The following is a 22391-nucleotide window of genomic DNA, read 5'->3' on the forward strand; positions in this document are numbered from 1 at the left end:
AGAGGCAGAGACACAGGCAGAGGGAGAAGCAGGTTCCATGCAGGAAGTCCGATGTGGGACTTGATCCCAGGACTCCAGGATCACGCCCTGGGCTCAAGGCAGACGCTTAACCACTGAGCCACCCAGGCGTTCCCCTCCCCCCCTTTTTAAAGTGGGATCCACATCCTGCATGGAGACAGATATGGGCCTTGAACTCATGGAACTCATGACCCTTAGATCAAGATTTGAACTGAGACCAAGAGTCAGAGACAATCAGCTGAGCCACCCAGGGACCCCAATAGATACATTACTCTTGAGGTGATAGATTACCTAGTATACAGTTTATAGTAATAAAGTTAAACCTGACTCTGAGGCCACCTACCTAGTTTTATAGAATGTGTCTACTTAGCCCCAGTAAGATGAACTCAAAAATCTTTTGTAAGGATATATAAATGGCAAGTTTAGTCTTTCTTCAGAGGAGGGATTACTCTGAAGGAATTTGCCTTGGGTATTTATAGGCACAAGCTTCAAGCCATACAATTTCTTCTTTGATGATTAATATACATAAAATATAATCTTCAGGGACATACAAAAACTTATTTGATGGAAACACTAAAGCAAAGCTAGAATTGCTCTAACCAAGACTATGTGCTGCTCTATTTTACTCTGCATTCATTCCAACAGTTTGCTATGAATCCTACATTTCCCTATTCAGGCCAATGTGAAATTTAGCAGTGATGTGAAGCATGGGCCATAAGAGTGAAATAAGAAAGCTATTTTTAAAAGTGGCCTGCATTAAATCAAGGGAATACCCTTGCTTTGATCAGACACGTTCTTTTGAAATTAGGAGGTGAAGGCTTTTTTAGTTCTGCAAGCCTCTTTCTGGGGAAATGTAAAAGGGAACAGTCCAAGTGTCTGAAATTCCCACAAAGACTTTGGCTTAACTAAGTTAACATCAAAAGTACCCTTTCTGGTCTTCCTAGCACCCAAGATCTGGGAAACTTCTAATTACTGACTCTGAGAGAAACAAGAGCTTTCGGAGAATTCTGTGCCACAGTTACTCTCCTTGTTATAAGACAAATCTGAAAAAAAGAAAAAAAAAAAGACAAATCTGTTTGTCTATATCATAAATGGCACGCATCTTAGAAAAACGAAAGAACAAAAACTTTGTAATCGAACACCCAGGCCATGGATTGACTTTCTGGTCTTGACCATGACAATGTGGTTGCCATTCAATTAGAGATATCAGACATCATTTTCTTTATATTTTGCAGATAGATAGGAAGTGGTGTCCCTGAAGGGCTTACCTTATTTTGTTGCCACCATCTTGGTTACAAACTGGTAGTAAGTCCATCAAAACCTTGTAGAAGTATCTAAGTGTGAAGTCGATACCCATCACAGCCACAGTATGCCCAGAAGACAGCTGTGTACTTCATGTGAAAAAGATCAGTGAGAACAAGAGGCACAACTTATTTAAAGGTAAAAGTTACATTCAATCAGAAGGACGTTGTATGGTATTAGAAATATATGCCTACTGTTCCTCCACATTTTTTACCCCTCTAAAAATGATCAACTAAATGACTAACTGGTAGCATAACATGGAGATTTGATGAAGGAAAAACTTAAGGCTAAAGGTGGAATTTCCTAGTAAGACCAGCCCAAAACATGGACAGCTGTGGAATATGCCTAGCCCTGACTTTAGATATTCGGACAGGGGCTGGACTATTCTTTGGCAAGAATATGGAGGCGGCAGGAAAAGGCATCAGGTGGGAGATGGGATACATGACTACTATGGTTCCGCTCAATAAGGAACCTTAGACAAGAAACATGAATGATCTCTTTATTTCCCTCATTTTATAGATAAGGAAACTGGGATCTCAGAAAGGTTAACTAATTAGTGTAAGGTCATACAAAACTCAGTAAAAACAAAAACAAACAAACAAACAAAAAAACAAAAACAAAAACCCAAAACAAAACTAAGTCTCATTTTCTTTCTATAACATTAAGGTTGGCTCTACTTAAAACACAGCTCAGATTCTAGAACAAAACTCACCTGGTTCTCAGGCCAGTTCCTTCTCCAATCTAAAATGCTACTTTCAGAAAGAAAGCACCAATGAGGATAAAGTTGGGTAGGTTATCACATGGTCCTTGCTAAGCCTTTAGCTCTGGAATCAAGCAGATCTGGGGTCAAATCCTGGTCCTCTTGGTTTCCATCTGTGTGGTTCCTAGGAGGCTACTTAACCTTTCTAAGACCCAGTTTTCTTGTGTGAAAATGGGGAGAAGAGTGTCTACCTCACAAGGCTGTCATTGGGCTTAAATGAGCCAGTGTGTTTACAGTGTTTAGCAAGCTGCCTAATCTATCTAAAATACCCAATAAAAAGAAGTAAGTCTAAAGAAAACCAACCAGGGCTTAAAGCTCAGATGAGGACGGAGAATGAACTTATTCTCCTAGAGAAATGCTAGCTATATAAACAGCATGGATTTCTCTGTCACTTGGAATCTTGGTTCTTTCTAATGTATGATCATGGGTATTTGGAGGGGTTTGGGCTATTTGGTTAATGAGCTCTTGTACCTTTGTGGCTGGGAATTTGCAGGGTTTACTCAAAGTGGGAGATTACAAGGGCCCATCATTACTATCATCCATCTGCCTGATTTCTTTCTTTTTTTTTTAATGTTTTATTTATTTATTCATGACAGACAGAGAGGCAGAAGCAGAGACACAGTCAGAGGGGGGAAGCAGGCCCCTTGCAGGGAGCCCGATGTGGGACTCGATCCTGGGACTCCAGGATCATGCCCTGGGCCAAAGGCGGGCGCTAAACCGCTGAGCCACCTAGGGATCCCAAAATACTTAGTTTATCTATCTATCTATCTAATTTATTTATTTATCAGAGATAGATAGAGAGAAAGAGAGGCAGAGACACAGGCAGAGGGAGAAACAGGCTCCATATAGGGAGTCCAACACAGGACTCGATCCCGGGTCTCCAGGATCACACCCTGGGCAGAAGGCGGTGCTAAACTGCTGAGCCACCCGGGCTGCCCCCATCTGCCTGATTTCTTGATAAAGAAAGTACCAAGAGAAAAATGGGGCTGTTTTAGACAAAAATCTTAAAAATTGTAAATGGAAAGCTCAGAAGAAACTTCCCAAAGCATAATAATCTTTTGGAAAATCAAAACTTGGGAGTGAAATTAGCTTTGTTATGTAGACAACTGTCTCCTTCTGGTTACTGTCAACATTGATACTAACTTATTCCCAAACTTCAGGCCAAAAAAAACCTGAAAACCCACAAGAAGGGACCCTGACCCACAATGAAGTTTCTGTCAGAGCTTAGCTGTCAAAATTGTATTTGGCATGAGATGAAAGAGGACTACGTTGTGGGATTATCTATGAGAGGCTATTGCCTCAATATGAGCTTTCTATTGTTACTGAAGTCCCTTAAATTGTACTACGGAAGGCATCCAAGACTCAGCTATCTTACATGGGATTTGTGTTCTGTAGCAAATAATGTTTTACTGAAGTATCAGTCGAAAGAAGTTTAAAGCTCTCTTACTTGTCCAGGAAAGAGTGAGGAGTCTAAACAGCAGGCACCATTATGATAATATTTACTGAGTCTTCACAATTTATGGGTGCTCTGGTGGGCATTTGAATACGTCATTTCAATTATTTCTCACAAAAACTTTATGAGGCATTATCATTTCCAGAAAACTGAAGCTTGGAAACATTAAGTATTTGGCCAAAGTCACACAGTGAATAACTAGTGGAAACAATGGAATAAGCCTCAGTCTTCAACTTCAGAGCATATGCTATTTTTTTTTAAAGATTTTTTATTTATTCATTTGAGAGAGCAAACGTGACCATTGAGAAGGGGTGGGGGAGAGGTTAAGGGAAAAGCAGATATCCCCGTCCACCCCTTCTGAGTGGGGAGCCCGACACAGGACTGGATCCCAGGACCCCAGGATCAGGACCTAAGCCGAACATAGACACTTAACCGACTGAGCCACCTAGGTGCCTCCAGAGCATATGCTCCTAACCAGTATGTTATATTGTCTCCTTAGAGATGCAGGACATTCAAAAGTTTCCAAGCCATTTTACATGACCTAATCAATTTCCTATGACAATGTCAGGAAGGAATTACAGTTCTCATTTTATAAATGGAAAATTAGGATTAGAACAGCTAAATGACTTGCAATTCTGGCTCCTTTTACAATACTGTAGCTGACTCAGTGAAAAATACAACTCAGGTTTTTCTGGTGCAAGTTAATTTTGTTTCTAAACTTCCCCTGTATGACTGCCATCTGCTCCAATGTGATCAACATACTGAAGGAAAAGCATGCATATTGCCCATGTAAGTCTAGCATTCATATTTTCACCTGAATTTAAAAAATGTACAGTTACCATAGCAACTCAAAGAATACCACGGAAAAATCAAACCAAGTCTACATTCCAAGGTACAAAGGACCATGCTGTTCGCAGCACTTCTGTGAGATTTTCACTGCCAAAGACTCATCTGACCAGTTCCTTAATCACTGACCATACTTCATCATCTCCGCTAGCATTATCATCCTCCAAACAATGCATTTAGATCCTCAGGCTACGAATAATGCTTGTGGAAGTGTCCCAACACAGTTACTAGGATAAGTGAATGCTGGGTTAGAAAAGCCCCTCCCCAAGCTATCAGCTATCACTTCTGAAAACGAAGGCTGAATGAGAGTGTCTCATAATCAGCTGAACACTAGCTTAAGGTCTCTTTCCTGACCTATTAAAATGCCAGAAGTTTAAGGTCGAAATAGCATGACATCAGAAGTATTTGTCTCTTATTTGGGACTCAACATTGTCAAGTACAATGCTAACTAAGCACTTCATATGCATCATCTGTAATTCTTATTATATCAGTTCAACACAGGCATTGTCTCCTGTTTCATAAACGAGGCTTTGAGAACTCAAGGCACATAGTAAATAATACAAGTATTTACAACATTTATCGAGCCCTTCCCGTGTGCCAAGCACCATTCTGTGATTCACATATATTATTTAACATAATCCCTTATTATTTGAGATGGGCCTTAATACCTCTCTTTCATAGGTGAGGGAACCAAGGCAAAAGGGAACTTGTTTACAGTCATAGAAGCAGGAGATGGCAGATAGACTTTTCAGAGTAGAATCACATCTTAGGAGGAGGTGAGGTTCTCAGGTTGGCACATGAGACCAATCACTGGTGATCACTTGAAAAAAGTACCTTTGTGCAGCCCGTTAAAGCTACAGTTGCTTTGGCTGACAATTAGAAGTGGAATTTGACTTGCATTCTGAACTACGCTGATTGAATAATACACAGTTTTAAGTAATAAAAGCATGCTCAGGTAAGGAAAATGTTCAAATGATCAAGTCCATGGGACTGCATATTGATCAAAGCAAGAGCAGATACTTATTCCTGGAATACTCTCTCATTGAGTGGCTGGTGGACAGAATCCAGGGTTAAAGCGGCTATTTTCACTCTTGTTAAAGTCAAATAGCTAAACTTATATAGGTTAAACACACTGTTAAAAGTAGCCAAATAAGGGAATTTAACTGAAGTTTTCTCTAATTTGAAATCCTGCCTATTTTCATCATGCTTCATTTGGGCTGACACCATAAATATTTAAAAATAAGCTAAACAAAGGTTCTTCTACCCACCCAAATTTTAATAAAAACATGTACACAACTGTAAAAGGCATTGAAAATTTGCACCTGCCTGTAGCAACCCCCTCCCCCTGCCACACAGACAAGGAGAGCTGTACAGATAGAAGGACAAGATAATAGCACTTGATAACAAGTGTCAGATAAGACACACACAGGCAGTCATTCTCTTCTTGCCACCCCTACCCCCAATATCTGAAGCCCAGTGCCGGCCCATTGTCATTGTCATCAAAGATCAAGGTGACTACCAGTCTCCTCAAAGAAACCACCTTTGTTTACTTTTTCTCAACTGATTAGAATACATGGGAGAGATGTCAAGTCTATTTAGACAATAGGTGTATACCTGACAGACGGTCTGTTAATGAAAGCACTGAAAAGTCCTGTTCTAAATGAGTATCTAACTTGTTTATATGTGACAGAGCCAAACAGATACCATGCCCTGCAAAGCAATCACTATTTGGCTGGCAGCAGGCCCTGCTTTCCAAGGAGACACAGGTCATGATATTGAAATTCCGACACAGTACTGCTTCCCAATTCTTGCTCCCAATGAACTTGTGTTAGAATTCTCCTGAATGTCAATCATTTGATATATAATGAGCACCAGTGAAAAGCATAAAGTTAAGCAAGAAAAAGCTGTCTCCCATAAATTTTAAGGCATCATTACAGGTATCAGTCAAAATAGGAGCTTTCTAGGTTGCCAGGGAAAAACTTCTATTTGTATAATGAAGGGATTAAAACAACATGTGTGACTTGCCTTTCTACCCAACATTTCACTACCATTTGTAGCTTAAATACTGAAACCTCAGAGGCCTGAAATATAAAGCACCCGAAATATATTTACAGTGATACTGACATTTAATAGCATTCTTGGACAATCAATTTTCAAAATGTCTTTTTAGTTTTCAAGAGACAGTATAAGGACAAAGTGACAATAACAACAAACTCCTCTATCATTCTAAAATGTTAGGCCAAAATAAAAGAAGTAATAACATTAGGGTCTCAATACTTTTTTTCTTCACTACAAATCTTCCTCTGCTTAGGAAAATGTTCTCTGGCAATAATTGTCAGGCTCTGGTTGGGATTTCTTCCTCTGGTTAAGACTGGTATTTCTACAAACTACCCTACTGAATCTAATGTCTATTGTTCTTTGTAAGCATCTTCTTCCTAAGAAGAGGGCTAAAAGCTTTTCATTGACTCAATCACATGATAACCTTGTGAGGTAGGTATTATTCCCATTTTATAGATGACACGAGGAAGCCGGGGGAATGCAAGATGATACAACTAGAGAAGATATTCAGACTCCAGATGGCCTCCCATCAAATGTCATGCTTTTGCCATTAATCCTTAGTTGTCTACCAGACTTTCAAATTTTCAGAATATCCTTGATGTGTTTATAAAAGGACTAAGAAATTAAGTATTACCTGGATGAATGGATTGTGTGACTGATGGTTACTACATAGCCAGCTCCTCCAACATCTAAGTAAGGGCCAGTCAAAGAAATCAAACCTGGATTAGCCACTGCATGGAGATACCTAACGGAGACAAGAGAAAGTCACATTATTTTAAGGTCTGAAAAATGATCTGTAAGTGTCAAAAGTGAGCTTGTAGCTCTAAAAAGTATTATAAAGTGTGCCTATGTTACCCTGGAGTTCAAAAGGAATTCTATCTTTTATCTCTGACTATAGCAACACAAGAGGTCAAGAAAATCTGAAATTCTTTTGTAGGAGATGGTCAGCTCAGTATATATTTGAGCTTTTAATAAGCTCTATAGTGTGGATGTTTTAGAGCCTAATGTAAAAAGAAAGTAATAAATGAAGTAGAAACAAATACAATTTGGCCCATGAAACTGCCCTCTGGATTGGTACAGACAGTACAAATCTAAGCAGCACAAGTCCAGAAATCTGGTTTTTAGGCCCCAGTTGCCTTCCCTGCTATACCACCTGACTAGCTTTTGTTTTTGAAAACCTGAGGAAAAATAAAGCCAAGAGGTAAAAAGAAAAAAAAAAAAAAGGATTTATACTTGTTTTTCATAGGTCATAGATGGGTTATAATTTGATGCCATCATCATGTGTAGGGATGTTAAATATCCCCACTAAGGGCACAGTGCATGCAACATAGGACTCAAACAAAATGCTAGGAATTGAAATGGCCAAGTATAAAGCATTTCAGTCTCAAAATTTCAATGAAGAGATAAAAACATTGTGGACAGAGGAAAACCACAAAGCTGTTATTACTGCATTAAAAAAAACAGATTCAAAAATATGTTTTCACGGCCATGGAAGTATCTTCTTTATTGTGACTGCCTGAAGTTGCTTTATTGTATTGTACTTATCATGTCTCTCCATGATTTGGGGGAACCTTTGATAATGGAAGCCCCTAAAACTCACCATTGTCTCCTCGTGGGATCAAATGCTTTGTCCATGAGGGAACCAGGATAAATTCTAAGGACGCCATTGGGCGTTGCTATGTAACGGCGGACAATGTACGTGTTCAGGCTACTCATTTCCATTTGTGTCATCCATTCATCTGTGACGTGGCTGGTGGCCATTACTTCATTCCTGACAGAGAACTGGGAAACAAAGGAAGACATAGCAGGGATCCTTTAAGACTCACATGAAAAGAGAGTGGGCTGCTGGCAAGCTCTCTTGCAGAGAAGCCAAGCCCAATTACTTCTTAAAAATCTTTCCACAGCAGATGGATACAGCCAAACTTGGTGAAAACAAAAGCTTACTGAAACATAGTCAGTGGATGTATGATTTACTCAATTGTTCATCCTAGTGAGGCTGTCAGCATTTAAGAGGAAAGATCCTATAGCAACACACACACACACACACACACACACACACACACACACACACACCAGCTAAATCTCTGCTCCTTAAACTTTACCGTGTTTATCTCAACAGACCATAGGGGGCACTTACTTCTTTCCCCTGGGAAAAACGGGTCTGGGAAAGTTCCACAGATCTCTCTAAATCATACCCCCCTACCTAGAAAACCCCTAGTGCATCTAAGGCCTGAAAGAGATTCTTCATCTGGCCCACAGGACTTCTTAATCCGTCAGAAGGGTCATCGCCAACCAACCTCCTGGGGGCCACACATTGCCTTCCTGGCTCTCCAGCTGAGAGGCACAGATCCAGAGCTGGGCTTCCCACTTCAAAGGTTCACTGACAGCACCCCTTCCCAGGCCTGTGGAAGGATACACCAGAAGTAGGGCCCCAGGCCAGCACTCACTTTGAGCCCCGGGTTAGCAATGAGGCGGGTGTTGTCACTGAGATAGGCTGTGTAGTGTTCCACCATGCGCTTTGTCTCTGGCTGGCTGAGGTGTTCGTAGGGGGAGGAAAAGCTGCCAGCAGACAGCATGACAGTTGGACTTTCTGAAAGAGAAGCAAACAAAGCAGGCCTGGGAACACTGAGACTTCATCTCAGGCCCAAACAAAAGCATCACTAAGGCTCTGCCAATCTGTTAGCCATGGTGACTTAAAGTCTTCCGTGAGGAAAGAACTCAACACTAGAAGGAGTGAAGAAGGAAAAAAAACTCTCATTTTCTCCCTTCAAGGAGTTTACAGTCGTGAGCGAATCACAAGAGATACGTACAAATAAATACAAGTGCCCAAAATTGCAAATGCTCAAAATATCTTAGATCTACATATAATATTTTACACTTAGTAGGATTAAGGAGGCGACATTCGACATACAGCCACAGTGGGTTGAATCTGGGCTCCACCATTTCCTGGCCATGCGATGTTGGGGAAAGTTGTAAAATAGGCAATGCTTTTGTTCTCTGCAAAGTAGGAAATTACAGCACCACCTTACAGAGTTACGGTGAGAATTCAATCGGTTAGTTTACATAAAGCCAATGGGTTAATAAATGTAAAGCATGTAGAATAGTGTTTAGCACATGACAAATGATTTGTGGGTGTTAACTACTATTGTTCATATTGGTATTCATATTTCAAAAGACGGAAAAATGGTACAGTGCAGACAATGCAAAAATAAATTTCTTATAAACAGGGATAGCCAAACTTGGCATAAACAAAAGTTTCTAGAAATAGAGTAGTTACTGTATATATAATTGCTGATCCTAAGAGGAAAACCCCATTCTCAAAGACCGAAATCCTCCCAATGAATTACATGATGAAACAAAACACTACGTTTCTGTCTGTGACATTTCCTACTGTTCCATTTTATAGTTTGAGAACCTTTAGGGGAGCACTGTCCACTGTTCTGTGTCTAATCTCAGTTAAGTGTATAGATCATTTTCCATTCTTTTAGTTCTCACTTACAGTGTCTTGTTTCCTTATGGCCTGGCTATCTCTGACTGTGCAGGATACATTGTACTTAAAAACAAATTTGTAGGGATCCCTGGGTGGCTCTGTGGTTGGGCGCCTGCCTTCGGCCCAGGGCGTGATCCTGGAGTCTCAGGATCGAGTCCCGCATTGGGCTCCCCGCACGGAGCCTGCTTCTCTCTCTGCCTATGTGTCTGCCTCTCTGTGTATCTCTCATGAATAAATAAATAAAATTAAAAAAACAACAACAAATTTGTAGAAAGAGCTGAGTCCTAACAGGACACAGGCGTATCCAGGAAGGACTGTTATTTGGTTCTACCAGGCACCAAACCCCAGGATGAGGCAGGGTGGTAAGGTGGAGACAGTTCTCAAAAAGACAATGGGATACAGGGCCTAAGTACTACCCTGTGGGACTTGATATTCAATGAGTCGTGACTAATGACTATGAGCTTCCTTAGACCACTTAGGTGACCCGAATCCCAAGTCAAGGGCTTCTGTGGCTTCAATTCATGTCTGCCCTAAAGATGTAGTTCTGCTAAAGCATGCCTGTGTGGCAGGTGAAAGGGAGGGTTTTCACTTGTTAGTCTCCACCTCTTGGGGGCCTTGGATTTGATTTCGTCCTCTCCTCCCAGCCCTAAGAACCTACTACCTAAAGAATAGTTTAATTTCCCAGTTGTTTCTTCTGGATTGGTGAATGGGTACATCGCAAATGTGGCTTTAAACACTGGCTTTCTTCTCTGGGTTCTTCTAGTTTCCTAGGCTTCTGTCCAATTCCTAGCTATCATGTTAGTTCTTTGATACTTTTCAGGAAGGTTCCCCTCCCCCCCAAGTTTCTATCCATTTTCAGGTGTCCTCAGTAGAATAGGTCAGAATTATGTAGTCTGCCATTATCAGAAGAAAGTGCTTCCAGTGATGTTATGTCTGATTTAATTCTCCTGATACCACATGGGATGGCTGGGGAGATTAGTATTATATTCCTATCAAGGACAAGAAAACCAGAAGCTTAAGACTTCGGCTTTCTAGCAGCGTGCTGTGGATTTGTGTGCATAGGCTCCTGGGGCCTTCTGGGCACAGATGCACCAGAGGGTAGACTGTCCCTCTCAAAGAGCCCAGAACTGGTTGGAGAGACTAGAAATGTTTAAAAAGAGGAAAACAACAAAATAAGAATAATCCAATAATATTAAAAATGTCAAAAGGCAACCCATAATCCTTCAGGGACAAAGGAACAGGCCCAGAGGTTAAGTGGAGAGACACTTTAGGAGTGGGCTTTTCTTGTAGCGACAGAGACTGGGCATTTGAGGAGAGGCTGCTGCAAGGATTTGGACTAAGAGAAAACAACCAAGACACAGGTCTTTGTATCTAGAGGGTAGACACATTAAATTACTACATATAAGAATACTGAACTGCACTGGATGATGCACAATTAAATTTCTCTGTGTACCAAGAAAGACTATATCCCTCCTCCAGCACTCTTGATGGGGGTTCCGACATGGATTTAACACGTTACCTCAAAATCCCATCAATGAACTTGAATGGAAGTCACTTATTTGCCATTATCTCTCTTCTTTTTCATTCCTTTTTCATTACAATTGAAGTATCTTGCTTCATTTTCATTACCAATGATTACTAAACTGCTCTTTAGGACTTCAACATGTTGTTCTGAGAAGGTTCTACTTCCAAGGTGAAGTTGGGTGGTACAGTGGAAAGATGGCTCAGGGAAAGCCAAATAATGGCCTATGGTTGGTCTGTGTGATCTAGAATTAGTCCATTAGTCCTATGTAAAGTGGACTTAATTCTACATTCTGTGAGTATCTCTATGAGGCAGTATTGTCCAACTGGAATACGATGCAATAAGTGTCATATAAAAATCTTCCAAGAGCCACATTCAATAAAAACAGGTTAAACTAATTTTCCTGGTATATTTTTTGAAATTCAATATATCCAAAACATTACTTTAACAAGTTGCCAATATAAAAAATTAAGTATTTTACATTAATAGTAAGTCTCAACTTGAACTAGCATAGTTCAAGTGCTCGACAGCCATGTGTCTAGAGGCTACCGTTACTGAAACAGTGTAGCTAGAAGGGATTGTGCAAAGGAAATTGAAAAAATCTAAGCTTCAGCTTTTCTCTCATTCAGCAATATTACCGCACTTCACAGTCTCAAATTTCAAAACAATGACCTATCTTAATCAGCACTTGTGTTGAGCCTGTCCCACAGCATGTAAGAAAATTGTGCATATCTTGGCTATCCAGTGATCATTTCTTAAAAATGTGAATTAAAGGGCATACATGTGCTTTTGTATAAAAGAAAAAGACGGAACCTCAAAACTTAAAACAATCAACTGTAAAAGCCAACCATTTTTGACTGACATCTCTGGCTTTCCTCAAGTTGTCTACACTATTGGAACGTGCCATAAAGGAGACTATTCAGTCTGGTCTGCTCTTCTGATCTCATAACCAGACAGAAATGCTATAGGATGGAACTTAAAAGATGGAATCTGGACACAAGTACTCTCATGTGGAATCTAGACACTGGTGACTTCCATCTTGATCCTCTTCCCGCTTGTGCTCCCCTCTACTCGGTTTGCCCATTCTCTAACAAGTCTTGGTCTCAGTGAAAAAGAGTGCCTGTTTTACAGTCCTAGCAGTATTACAGAAGTGACTAGCATGTGCCTGGCACATGGTGGCATGCAATAAAAGAGGTGCACGAGTCACATTTCAGCCTTGCTACTTTCCGGGTTGCCTCGGGGGAAATTGGTGTTTCTGGTAAATCTAACTGTCCTCCATCTCGAATAGGTCAAGTCAAATGATGAATGCAAAATATGAGTGACCTACAAATGTAAATTCCCTTTTCCTGCCTTTGAATTATTTGCCTATTTCCTAAGCTCTTTTTGAAGACAGGGGCCTGTGGTAGACACAGATACGCCATATGGGCATGCTACCCTTGGATCTCCTTTACTATTTTTCCACCTTTTACCCTGGAGCCCCTTATCTCCGTATTTCTGTGCTTGCTTCTAATGGGTCATACCGGTGACTCTGATGGATTGTCTTGGGGCTACTAAAACCTCTTTGCCTAGCATTAGCAGAAAGCTGAAAGATACAAAGGAACATGAAAGTCCAGCTCCCTTTCTTGAGACTGAGCAGACTCTGTGGTGTAATTTATACTCCAAAGCCCTACCTTGACAGGATTCGGCTGAGGCTGGAACTTCACCTAAAATCAGACTCTTGCTTGCTTTCTCCTCCCCTTTGCTATATTGTTTCCCTCATTTCTTCCCTAGTTTCTTCTTAGAGCCCAACCTTAATAAATCCACACACAAATCCTGATCTCATTTTCGGCTGGAACGCAGGATCCAAGGCAAGGCCTCAAACTGTGCTCACATCTGTATGCCCAAACTGGCACTGCTGACATTCAATATGTTTTTTTGGGGCAGAGGGAGGGGTCTGGTTTTATCATTTAATTCAAAACTGATATTCACAGTGAGTTGCTATGAGTAAGCCCACAAAGGAAGCTGAAAAGTGCAAGGGCTTTACCTAGAGTGGCCAGCTGTTTGAAGTGAAGACAAGCACTAGGCTGGCCCAGGAGGTCCAGCCGGTGGTACAGCAGCTTGCTGCTGGGGACAGTGTTGAGGTTCTTCAGTTGTTTGACAGGTATTTCCGGTTGTATCACCACAATACAGAGAATAAAGGAAGTGTCCTGTACCTGGAAAAAAATCAGTAAAAAATTTCTAACACAGAAAATAAAGGTTTCTAGGGATAGTGACTTCGCCTACATTATTTTCTGCTATCTCTGTCTCTAACACCCACTGAAAAATATCTGATGAGTGAATGAAAGCCATGAGGATGGGGTGAGAGAACCTATCTCTGGCAAAAGATGACATTTTCTATTCTCCTTTCTGATTGAGGGAAATTAATGTATGTAACAGAAAATTATGGAACTAATAAAGGGATTAGAAAGTAGTCCCTTTGGAACAGCCACCCTATGCCTCTTTTGCTTCTTTAGGCTAATAAATCCAAGCTGGAATATGGCATATGAATACAGCACTTAGTTCTGTTTGGGTTTGAAATGCATTTTAAAATATAGAGTTGGTTTGGCAATGAGTATTCTGAGAACTATCTCAAAAGCCAATTATGAATCTACATATGCAGCTCATATAAAATCTGTTTTATTCATGTATTCCTGACTAATGCTTTCTCTTTGGCTGGTTAGAGATGAGCAGGATCTCAGACTCATGAAAAGTACAAATCCCATGGCTCCCTCACAAAGCCTGCCTGACTTGTCATTTCAGACCAGAGTAGGCAAGTATGTTGTAGCTTAGCCTAATTTATTAAGCTCATATGTACAAATAGGAATACTTCCAAATTCATTTTGCTCTTTGAAATAGAAGCTTAAATAAAGTTAGTGAGAAGAATGGCCACCAAAGAATTAAAAAAAAAAAAAAAAAAAAAAGGCAGTCTACTTAATTCTAGCTCCTTAACTTAAAATACAAGACAGCCAAACTTCTGTAAGTCCATTATATAAGGAGGTGGGCGGAATCTATTTAAAAGATGGTTGGTCAATAAATGGAAAGTGTGATAACCAGCTAAGTTAAAAATAAAGGACAGTGAGAACTAAAGCAGCCCAAAGGATTTACTTCATGATCAAGGAGAAATTTTTAAGTAGGCAGGTTAGAGTTAAGTGTAATTTAGGGTTTATGAAGATGGTTGCACAATCTTTTTGAACACAAGAGAAATTTGCATCTCCCTGGGATTGCTTTCAAGTACTGCTGCCAAGGATATTCAGTTAGATTAGCAAATTTAATTCTCTTCCCCCCATCTGCCTCCTCCTCCATTATAAAATGATAGTGTCCCATATCCTCTCTCCCTATCTCACACAGTCACCCTTTGTTTCCTTCATTCTATGTTCCAAGGAACCAAAAGACAAAAACTTCACCAGAATGACCAGAAAAAATAATTGTAGAATAAGGTCTATTCTGCAAGAGAAAAATTAAAAGTTACCCTAAGCATCTAAAAGCAACACTTTAGGAAATAGTTCCTAGCTGGAAAGGAAAATGGATTTCAATACAGGTGCTTCTATCATGTTCTTAGCTGAAAAAAGAGTCATTGCATTAAGGAACCAGAATATTTCTAGAAGGGCTCTCCATGATTGGGGAGTGTTTGGGGTTTTTTCCCCCACTGATTGCCCATGGGATTCATATTTTGAAGTGAGCCATGCCTGTGTCACACAGGAACACTGTAATACCTTCTGAAGTCAATCCTTTTTTCTGTCTCAGCATGCAGCCTCCTCAAATGCTCAAAGATGGACTTGGGCTGCACAGTGACAGAGTAGTAATCTCTTAACACTCCTAACATAATCTCTCACATTCTATTTAAATTAATTCAGTGACATAATCTATCAGTATCTGCTATATCTACGGATGCTAAGCAGTTTAAATAATCATTTTCAACGTAGACTGAATGTATTTGAATTACATTTAGCAGAAGAATCCATTTTATTCCTGAAAACAAGAGGAATAGTCCCCCCCCCCCCCCCCAAGTAACAAAAAAGAACTTAATATTATTTGTTTATATTGCTGGGTTCCCAGGCAAGGAAGGCTCTTTAACTTCTATCTTATTATTTATTATTTCTATAATTTTTCACTTAATAGTGATGTTCTTGACAATTTTGGAACTCTGAGAAAGCTAACACTTCTACCTGAAGCGATTACATGATTATATCCATTTGGCTACACAGAGTGGCCAGAATTTATTGATATCACTGAAGAAAATCTTAAGAATACTTCTTTCCAAAATGTTAATATTGAGTTTATTCACAGTGCAAAAAGGTCTTAAGAATGCTTACATCTCCTTCTTTCTCTTTTATTTTTAAATTTTATTTGCTTAAAGACTTTATTTTTAAGTCATCTCCACACATGGGGCTAGAACTCACAATCCTGATATTAAGAGTTGTACACTCCATCAACTAAGCCAGCCAGGCACCCCATCTTTCTTTCTCCTTTAATGCCAACAAATGTCAAGGTAGATATTTTCCTGGTACGCAGATGAGTAGCTTTCAGTCAGGATATACTAAAAGTAAACAATCTCAAATATAAAAGTATTTTTCAATCCTGGTGTGTGGTTTACCCTTTCTGAGGTGAAAATAAAACAATTCATCCTTATGTAAAGGCCATATGAAAATAAGAGCAGATGGTGCAATAATTCTCAAAAAAAATCATGAAAATGAGCTAAGAGAGTTTCCAAATAGATTTTGACCATCCTCAGATCTGTATCATCACAATAAAACATCAGTAGAATTAGGCTTGTAAATTGTGAATTTCTCAAATGATTTTATTATTTTGTTTGCTTTTGTTTCCGTTGTAGAAATCAATGTTGCCATAATGATGCTTTAAGAACAGAACGAGAAGAAGAAAATAGAACGGAACAAGAACATTGGAGGAGGCTCCTGCCGAAAAGCATGTTGGCTACTTCCAATCCCTATCATTCCCATGCCAGACATAGACACTGGATGGAGTTGCTGGTCTGCCTCCACTTCTGGGCTAGATGCTCTAAGAGGGCAGAGAACGTATCATTCTTCTTTATCTTTCTTAGCCCACAGTAGCTGTTCAGTAAGTCATCCTTAAAGCGATGAATATGTAGAGCTGTTTGGAGTTAATGGCTTAAACACCAGATATGGGCAAAAGTAAGGGAATGTCTAATATGACTGCATTTTAAATTTAGTGATTAAAAGTTGATAAGAAACGAAATTCCACTCTGTTTTTGACCACTTACAGCATCAAGGGCACCCAGGATAGCAGAAATGTCCTGAGGGGAGGGAGTAAAGGGCAGCAACATGAATAACGTGGATAGTGTGTGCTCGAAACTGACTCTGTGATGCCTGCTACCTGAATGAGGCTAGTCAAAGGATGCTTAAGGAAGTGGCAACCGCAGGCGATCACCTAACTGTCCATCTCTGGGTGGTGAGTATGAATGATCCATATTCTAATCTGAAAGTTTCTGTGCCTTAGAGAATGTCAGTAGAGGGCATTCATGCTTTTGTATTTCCTTTTCAACCTCTAACTTCCACAATCCAAGTTTAAAATGATAAAAAGCCAACAACAACAACAAAAAACACCTCACTGGATATAATCTAAATATATAATGATAGGAGGGCTGTGTTTAGAGACATTTGGCCCGTCAACACAGTGCAATGCAACACGGCCATTAAATGTGCATGCAGATGCCCAGATACAGACGCCTGTGTATGAACAAAAACATTTTCTGAAACTGACCCAAGTGGTGGTTTCTGGGGAATGGCAGGCCAAGGAGAGGCAAGTGAGAAGGGCAAAGTTTACTTTTTACTTTGTATCCTTTTATACAGGTTAACTTATTCCACATGAACAGTGATTGGTTTTATAAACAATAAAGGAAAAAAAAATAGGACATCTGTGAAGTCTCTTCTTTTTCCAATCACCTTACTATTGATCAGCAACAGTATCAGACCTAAGTTCCCCAGAATTCATGCATGAAGTAGCAGTGCATCCCCCAACTCCTCAGGCAAAGTGCCATGCAACTCACCATCTTCCAGGCATAGCTAACATTGTAGGCCTCCTTTCCAGTTGCTCTCAGCTTGTTAATGTGCCAGGACAGGGATGAGTTCACAGGGACTGCGATTATCTGACTGCCCAGAGGGAGGCTGTGTTGGCAATAGAATGAAATACTTCAGGCAAAAGATAAAATTAAGCACTTAATTAAAGGCAGGGAAGAAGCTGTGAGTCAATGACCACCTCCTGATTTTGAAAAGCAATGAAGCTCATCACTTTTGAAAGAGATAATGTGAAATTTTCAATTTTGTAAAAGCATGATGTCAGCTCAACACTAAAATATTTTTTACTTTCTACTCCTGCATACCGCCCCCCAACTCTAATTTTTTCCAGAGACAAACTTGTCTCAAATCACTGTCATTAATTTACAACCAATGAGCACAAAGACCCATTCCTCTATAGGTTACCATCTGCCAAAATAATGTATCATGGTTGGAAAAAATCCAATCTGTTTTTTATTTCAAAAGAAAACGTTGTATATGATCGTGCTGTCAACTTGGAATGGACACTATTTTGCCAAGCTATTTTTTGGCATGCTGGAAAGCTGGTCCTCAACATAACTTTTTATTTTGCCAACATTTTTCAATTTAGTACAACTGGAGTTTTTCTTAAATGAGTTAACATATATCTGATTTTACAATTCATGGCAATGTGGACGTAGAATTTGATTTACAAGACATTTTCTCTAAGTAACAGTTTTAAGAGACCTTACCTGTTGTTATACAAAGTAAATAAAATTTTAGCTACTCTTCTTATGAAAAATTTACTGAGTATACTTTTAATAACATCAATTTATATACTTGTTTGTTTTATAATCCTATAACACTCATATTTGACCTCAAAATGTCTATTGTTTCAGAAAAAGAAAAAAGCCAAATACTACAACTTTCACCTTACCTTAGGATATTTTGCCGAACCAACTCAAATTTTGGGATATTTTCATAATGAATGATGTCAGTATGAAGTGGGGGTTCTGATAGTAAATATGGCCTGGTAAGAGATGGATGCATAAGTGTATACCCTGAAATAAGAAAACAAAAATATATGCCGTGGGAAACATGCTGTAGGAGCTATAGATTCTAATAGAAGTGCCTATCATATCATACATTTGAAATGTGGGATATTCTGGGATGAATGCCCAACATGTAACATCTCAGTATGTAACTCACCAGTTCAAGAAAAACTGAACTTGTTTATATGTTCTTGCATAAAATTCTTGAAGTGCAGAAAGATGCCTTAAATTATAGAATAACTGTCTAATCAAGAATATCTTAGAGGTATTGGTCTTTGGGTTTTTGTTTTATAAAAAGGTTCTAATCTATCACATAAACCTTAATGTTAGTGAATTTAAAGATCATGATATAGAAAAATAAAATCCAAAGAATCACATTCTACATGTCATTTAATCCTCAAGTCTAATTTCCTGATGTTTAAGTAACTGTTACCTACTCCTTAGGACAACATAGAAACAAATGCATTTTTGTTTCTTAAGAGAGAATCTTAAGCATGCTCCATGCCAGCATGGAGCTCAATCTCATTGCCCGAAGATCATGACCTGAGCCAAAACCAAGAATCAGATGCTTAACCAACTGAACCACCCAGGTGCCCCTAGAAGCAAATGCATAATTTTTAGATACATTCTGCCATTTTTATGGTTTCCACCACAAATGAGCAGTCCTACTTGCACTATTTTTCTGTAAATACTATAATTTTCTTACTTTGTTAGTATCAGAATATCTACAGATTATTTTCCTCAGGTTCAAAAAGAAATTATTCTTTCCCATTATAAATTTTTAACAGATTACCTTTGTCATCTATGAGAAAAGTATAGGAGGCCAAAGAATCTTGGTAATACGTCACGTCTTCAAGGATGTAAGCCAAGTTCACGTCTACACCTACAATTCCCAGAAGTAGGTTTCCAAAATAACAGGGTTTACTTACAGTCATTATCAAACCTACGGGTTAAAAACAAAAAAATCCAAAGGATAGCAAAAAAGGCAACAGACAAAAAAGACTGGAGCTGTGCTCTAATGAATCATGAAGACTAGGTCTTGCCACCTCAATTCTGCTTGAAGAGGTGACCTGTGGGATCCAGTAACTAACCATGGCCTCTGCAGACAGTCTGCATAAGTGAACAAGACTGCAGGGGAAAGTGTCTTTTGTGGGGTCAGATACCTCAGTCACTTTAGAGGCAATTCATACATTTTCCACTATTTCTTGACCTAAAAGGACAGGACATCATAGATCAGTGCAAAACATAAGCAGCACTTCTATGATTCTGTTTCCTCAAGTGGGGAAGAAACAACTGAATGTGAAAGACCTCTGGACAAGGACCCTGAAAAATTGGGGTTCTAGCCTAGCTGTGCCCCTTACGCATTGTACACAAGATATGGAAATAGCTGCTCTGAGCCCTGGTTTCCACATCCGTTTAAATGACATCATGATAACTACTTTCCTGATTTTAAGGGTGTTAGACGGAAAGAGATTATTTCACTAACATAACCTATCAAAAGACAACAAAGGTGAAAAAAACCTAGAAGGTTTCTTCTACTAAGATCTGATCAACTAGAACTCTGAGCAGCTAAAGGAGACACTAAGTTTCCAAAGGAATGTATTTGTAGTCATTTGGGTTGGGAGTTCCTTGACTTTTACATAAAGGGCTAGACAGTAAATAAATATTTTAGGCTTTGTGGGCCATACAATTTCTGTTGCATATACTCTATTTCTTTAAAAAAGAAAAAAAAAAGCTTTAAAAATATAAATGGCATTTTCAGCTCATAGGCCATACAAAAAACAGTACAATAATCAGGAAAGGGAAAAGCAAAGGAAAACGCACAAGAGAGGAGTGTGTGACTAGTGGAGTCAGTGTGTGGCCCTGAGCATCAGGATAGCTGGGCTCTCCTACTGAGTTAAGTGGTGCCAACCTTTCAGAAGGAGTCTCTTCATGTGTCAGAGACAAAATGATCTCTGGCACCCCTAGTGGTTCCACAATCCTATGGTTCTAAATAAAACTCGAAACAAAAAAATGGATGGTTTCTCTCCATCTTCCACGTATATTTTCCTGTGCTTAATGGCAGGTTCATGCCTTACTTAGCAGCCTATCAGAAAGCCATTCTTCCGTAAACACCCAGGAAAGGGATTTGGATACTTGAAAAGTGCTACGAAGAATGGACTTCCACACACAGAAACCCATATGAGATCCATTCAAAGTATTACTGAACTTGCCATGGTTGCAAAGGCCAATTAAATGTATTACCTGGTAGGAGGAAGTATATATAATACTGAAAACTTGGTGAGAAGTTATGCTCAGAAGATATGTAAGTTCTAGGGATGTAATATACAGCATGGTGACTATAATCAACAATACTGTATTGTATATCTGAAAGTTGCTAATAGTTCTTAAAAGTTCTCATTTACAAGAAACATTTTTAACTCTGTAAGATGACGAATGTGAACTAAGCTTTCTGTAGTGATCATCTCACAATATATACATACATCAAGTCATCATGCTGTATACCTAAAATGGATGTAATGTTTTATGCCCATTATAAATCAATAAAACAGGAAAAAAGAAAAGTTGTGCACTATTATAATTTCAGAGGCATCTTTAAGCAGTCCACAGAAGATTTTAGAAATGTATTTTAAGGATGTTTTTGCTCAGGTATCCCTGGACAAGTGGGTTATAAATGATGGGAGCAGCGCTTGAGGGCCAGCACAGAGACAGAGGTCATAACCTGCATACCACGCTCCCCTGGGCTTGTGTCTAACATTCAAGCTGTTCTCATAGAACGGTAAAGTACAACAGAAATACTCTGTGACCACATGCTCACTTCAGATTTCTTTGGCTATGTTGAGAACAAGCCTGAAAAAAGAAACACAATCTCACTGTTCAATTATTGGACAGAGGACTCTTCATCTTGCTGTGGCAAATAAGGTATGCTAAGCTCTTGCTACACTTTAGGTTAAAGTAGAGAGGGCATTTAGGGATTTCCTTAAGTACACAGATTTACTTGTTAAAAGATGTACATCCAGTAACCAATATTTTATACTGTGGGGGTTTTGAATGAGAGCCCATGTAAATATGGGACTCCCTAGGCTCGGCATCCCCCTGTTAGGAGTTAGAGGAGATGTCACCCACTCATCCTGGGGACTGAACACACAAACTCAGAAGGCATACTCCAGTCGGGCAGTGGGACAGTCCAGTAAACCAGTCACTGCAGAGGATTCAGAAAACAGGCCTTGAGGACTACACTTTGGAAAACAACAGCCAAAAAGGAACCGAAGATTCGCTCACAATTTGATTGAAAGCCTTTGGGTAACTCTCTGGGTCATAGAGGTGAATGCTGGAAAGTTTCCTACTCTCCCTGATATCACTAATGGTAACGGGTTTGACTGCATAAATCTCCGTGCCTGTACAGGACTCGGTTTCCACATCCGCCTTTGTTCCTTTGACACAATATTAACATGATTCATTGATCTATCTTTCTCTTATCAGACTTACATGCTTATTGAAGGTGGGATGTGTGCCCTACTCATCATTGCCTGACACAAGGCTTGGCTGGCACTCAACACTGGAGGTTAGATGCATAAAGCATCTTTTGCATTTAAAGCTTGACATTTCCCTATAAAGGGAAATGACCTTATCTAAAAGTGGGAGTTTCCATACTATACACATCTGTGGGCTCTGCCAGAAATAGGAAGGATAAAAAAAAAAAAAAAACAAAAAAAAAACCTGACATGTAGCAGAAGCTACCATATTTCTTCCTTACAGAAAAAACATGTTTACCTAATTGCTGGAAAACATATTCCTTAGGCCTGTTACTTTTTATACAAGAGTTTTCTCTGGATATCTGTATTTGTGAGAGTTCCTAGT

The 22391-nt window shown here is 39.4% G+C and overlaps 1 protein-coding gene across 1 annotated transcript in view; it reads right to left on the reverse strand.

Annotated features, from left to right (window-relative positions):
- Positions 1-22391, reverse strand: part of CACHD1 (cache domain containing 1) — a 206389-nt gene that overhangs the window by 19485 nt on the left and 164513 nt on the right. The window contains exons 10-17 of the mRNA XM_025983262.2: positions 19324-19473; positions 18416-18539; positions 17493-17610; positions 13473-13641; positions 8885-9027; positions 8038-8219; positions 7072-7182; positions 1287-1409 (exon numbers count right to left, since the gene is read on the reverse strand). Coding sequence (XP_025839047.2) covers positions 1287-1409; positions 7072-7182; positions 8038-8219; positions 8885-9027; positions 13473-13641; positions 17493-17610; positions 18416-18539; positions 19324-19473 — 1120 coding nt within the window. The remainder of the gene's footprint in view (positions 1-1286; positions 1410-7071; positions 7183-8037; positions 8220-8884; positions 9028-13472; positions 13642-17492; positions 17611-18415; positions 18540-19323; positions 19474-22391) is intronic.

The sequence above is a fragment of the Vulpes vulpes genome, chromosome 12 (assembly GCF_048418805.1).
Source record: "Vulpes vulpes isolate BD-2025 chromosome 12, VulVul3, whole genome shotgun sequence".
Classification (NCBI taxonomy): Eukaryota; Metazoa; Chordata; class Mammalia; order Carnivora; family Canidae; genus Vulpes; species Vulpes vulpes.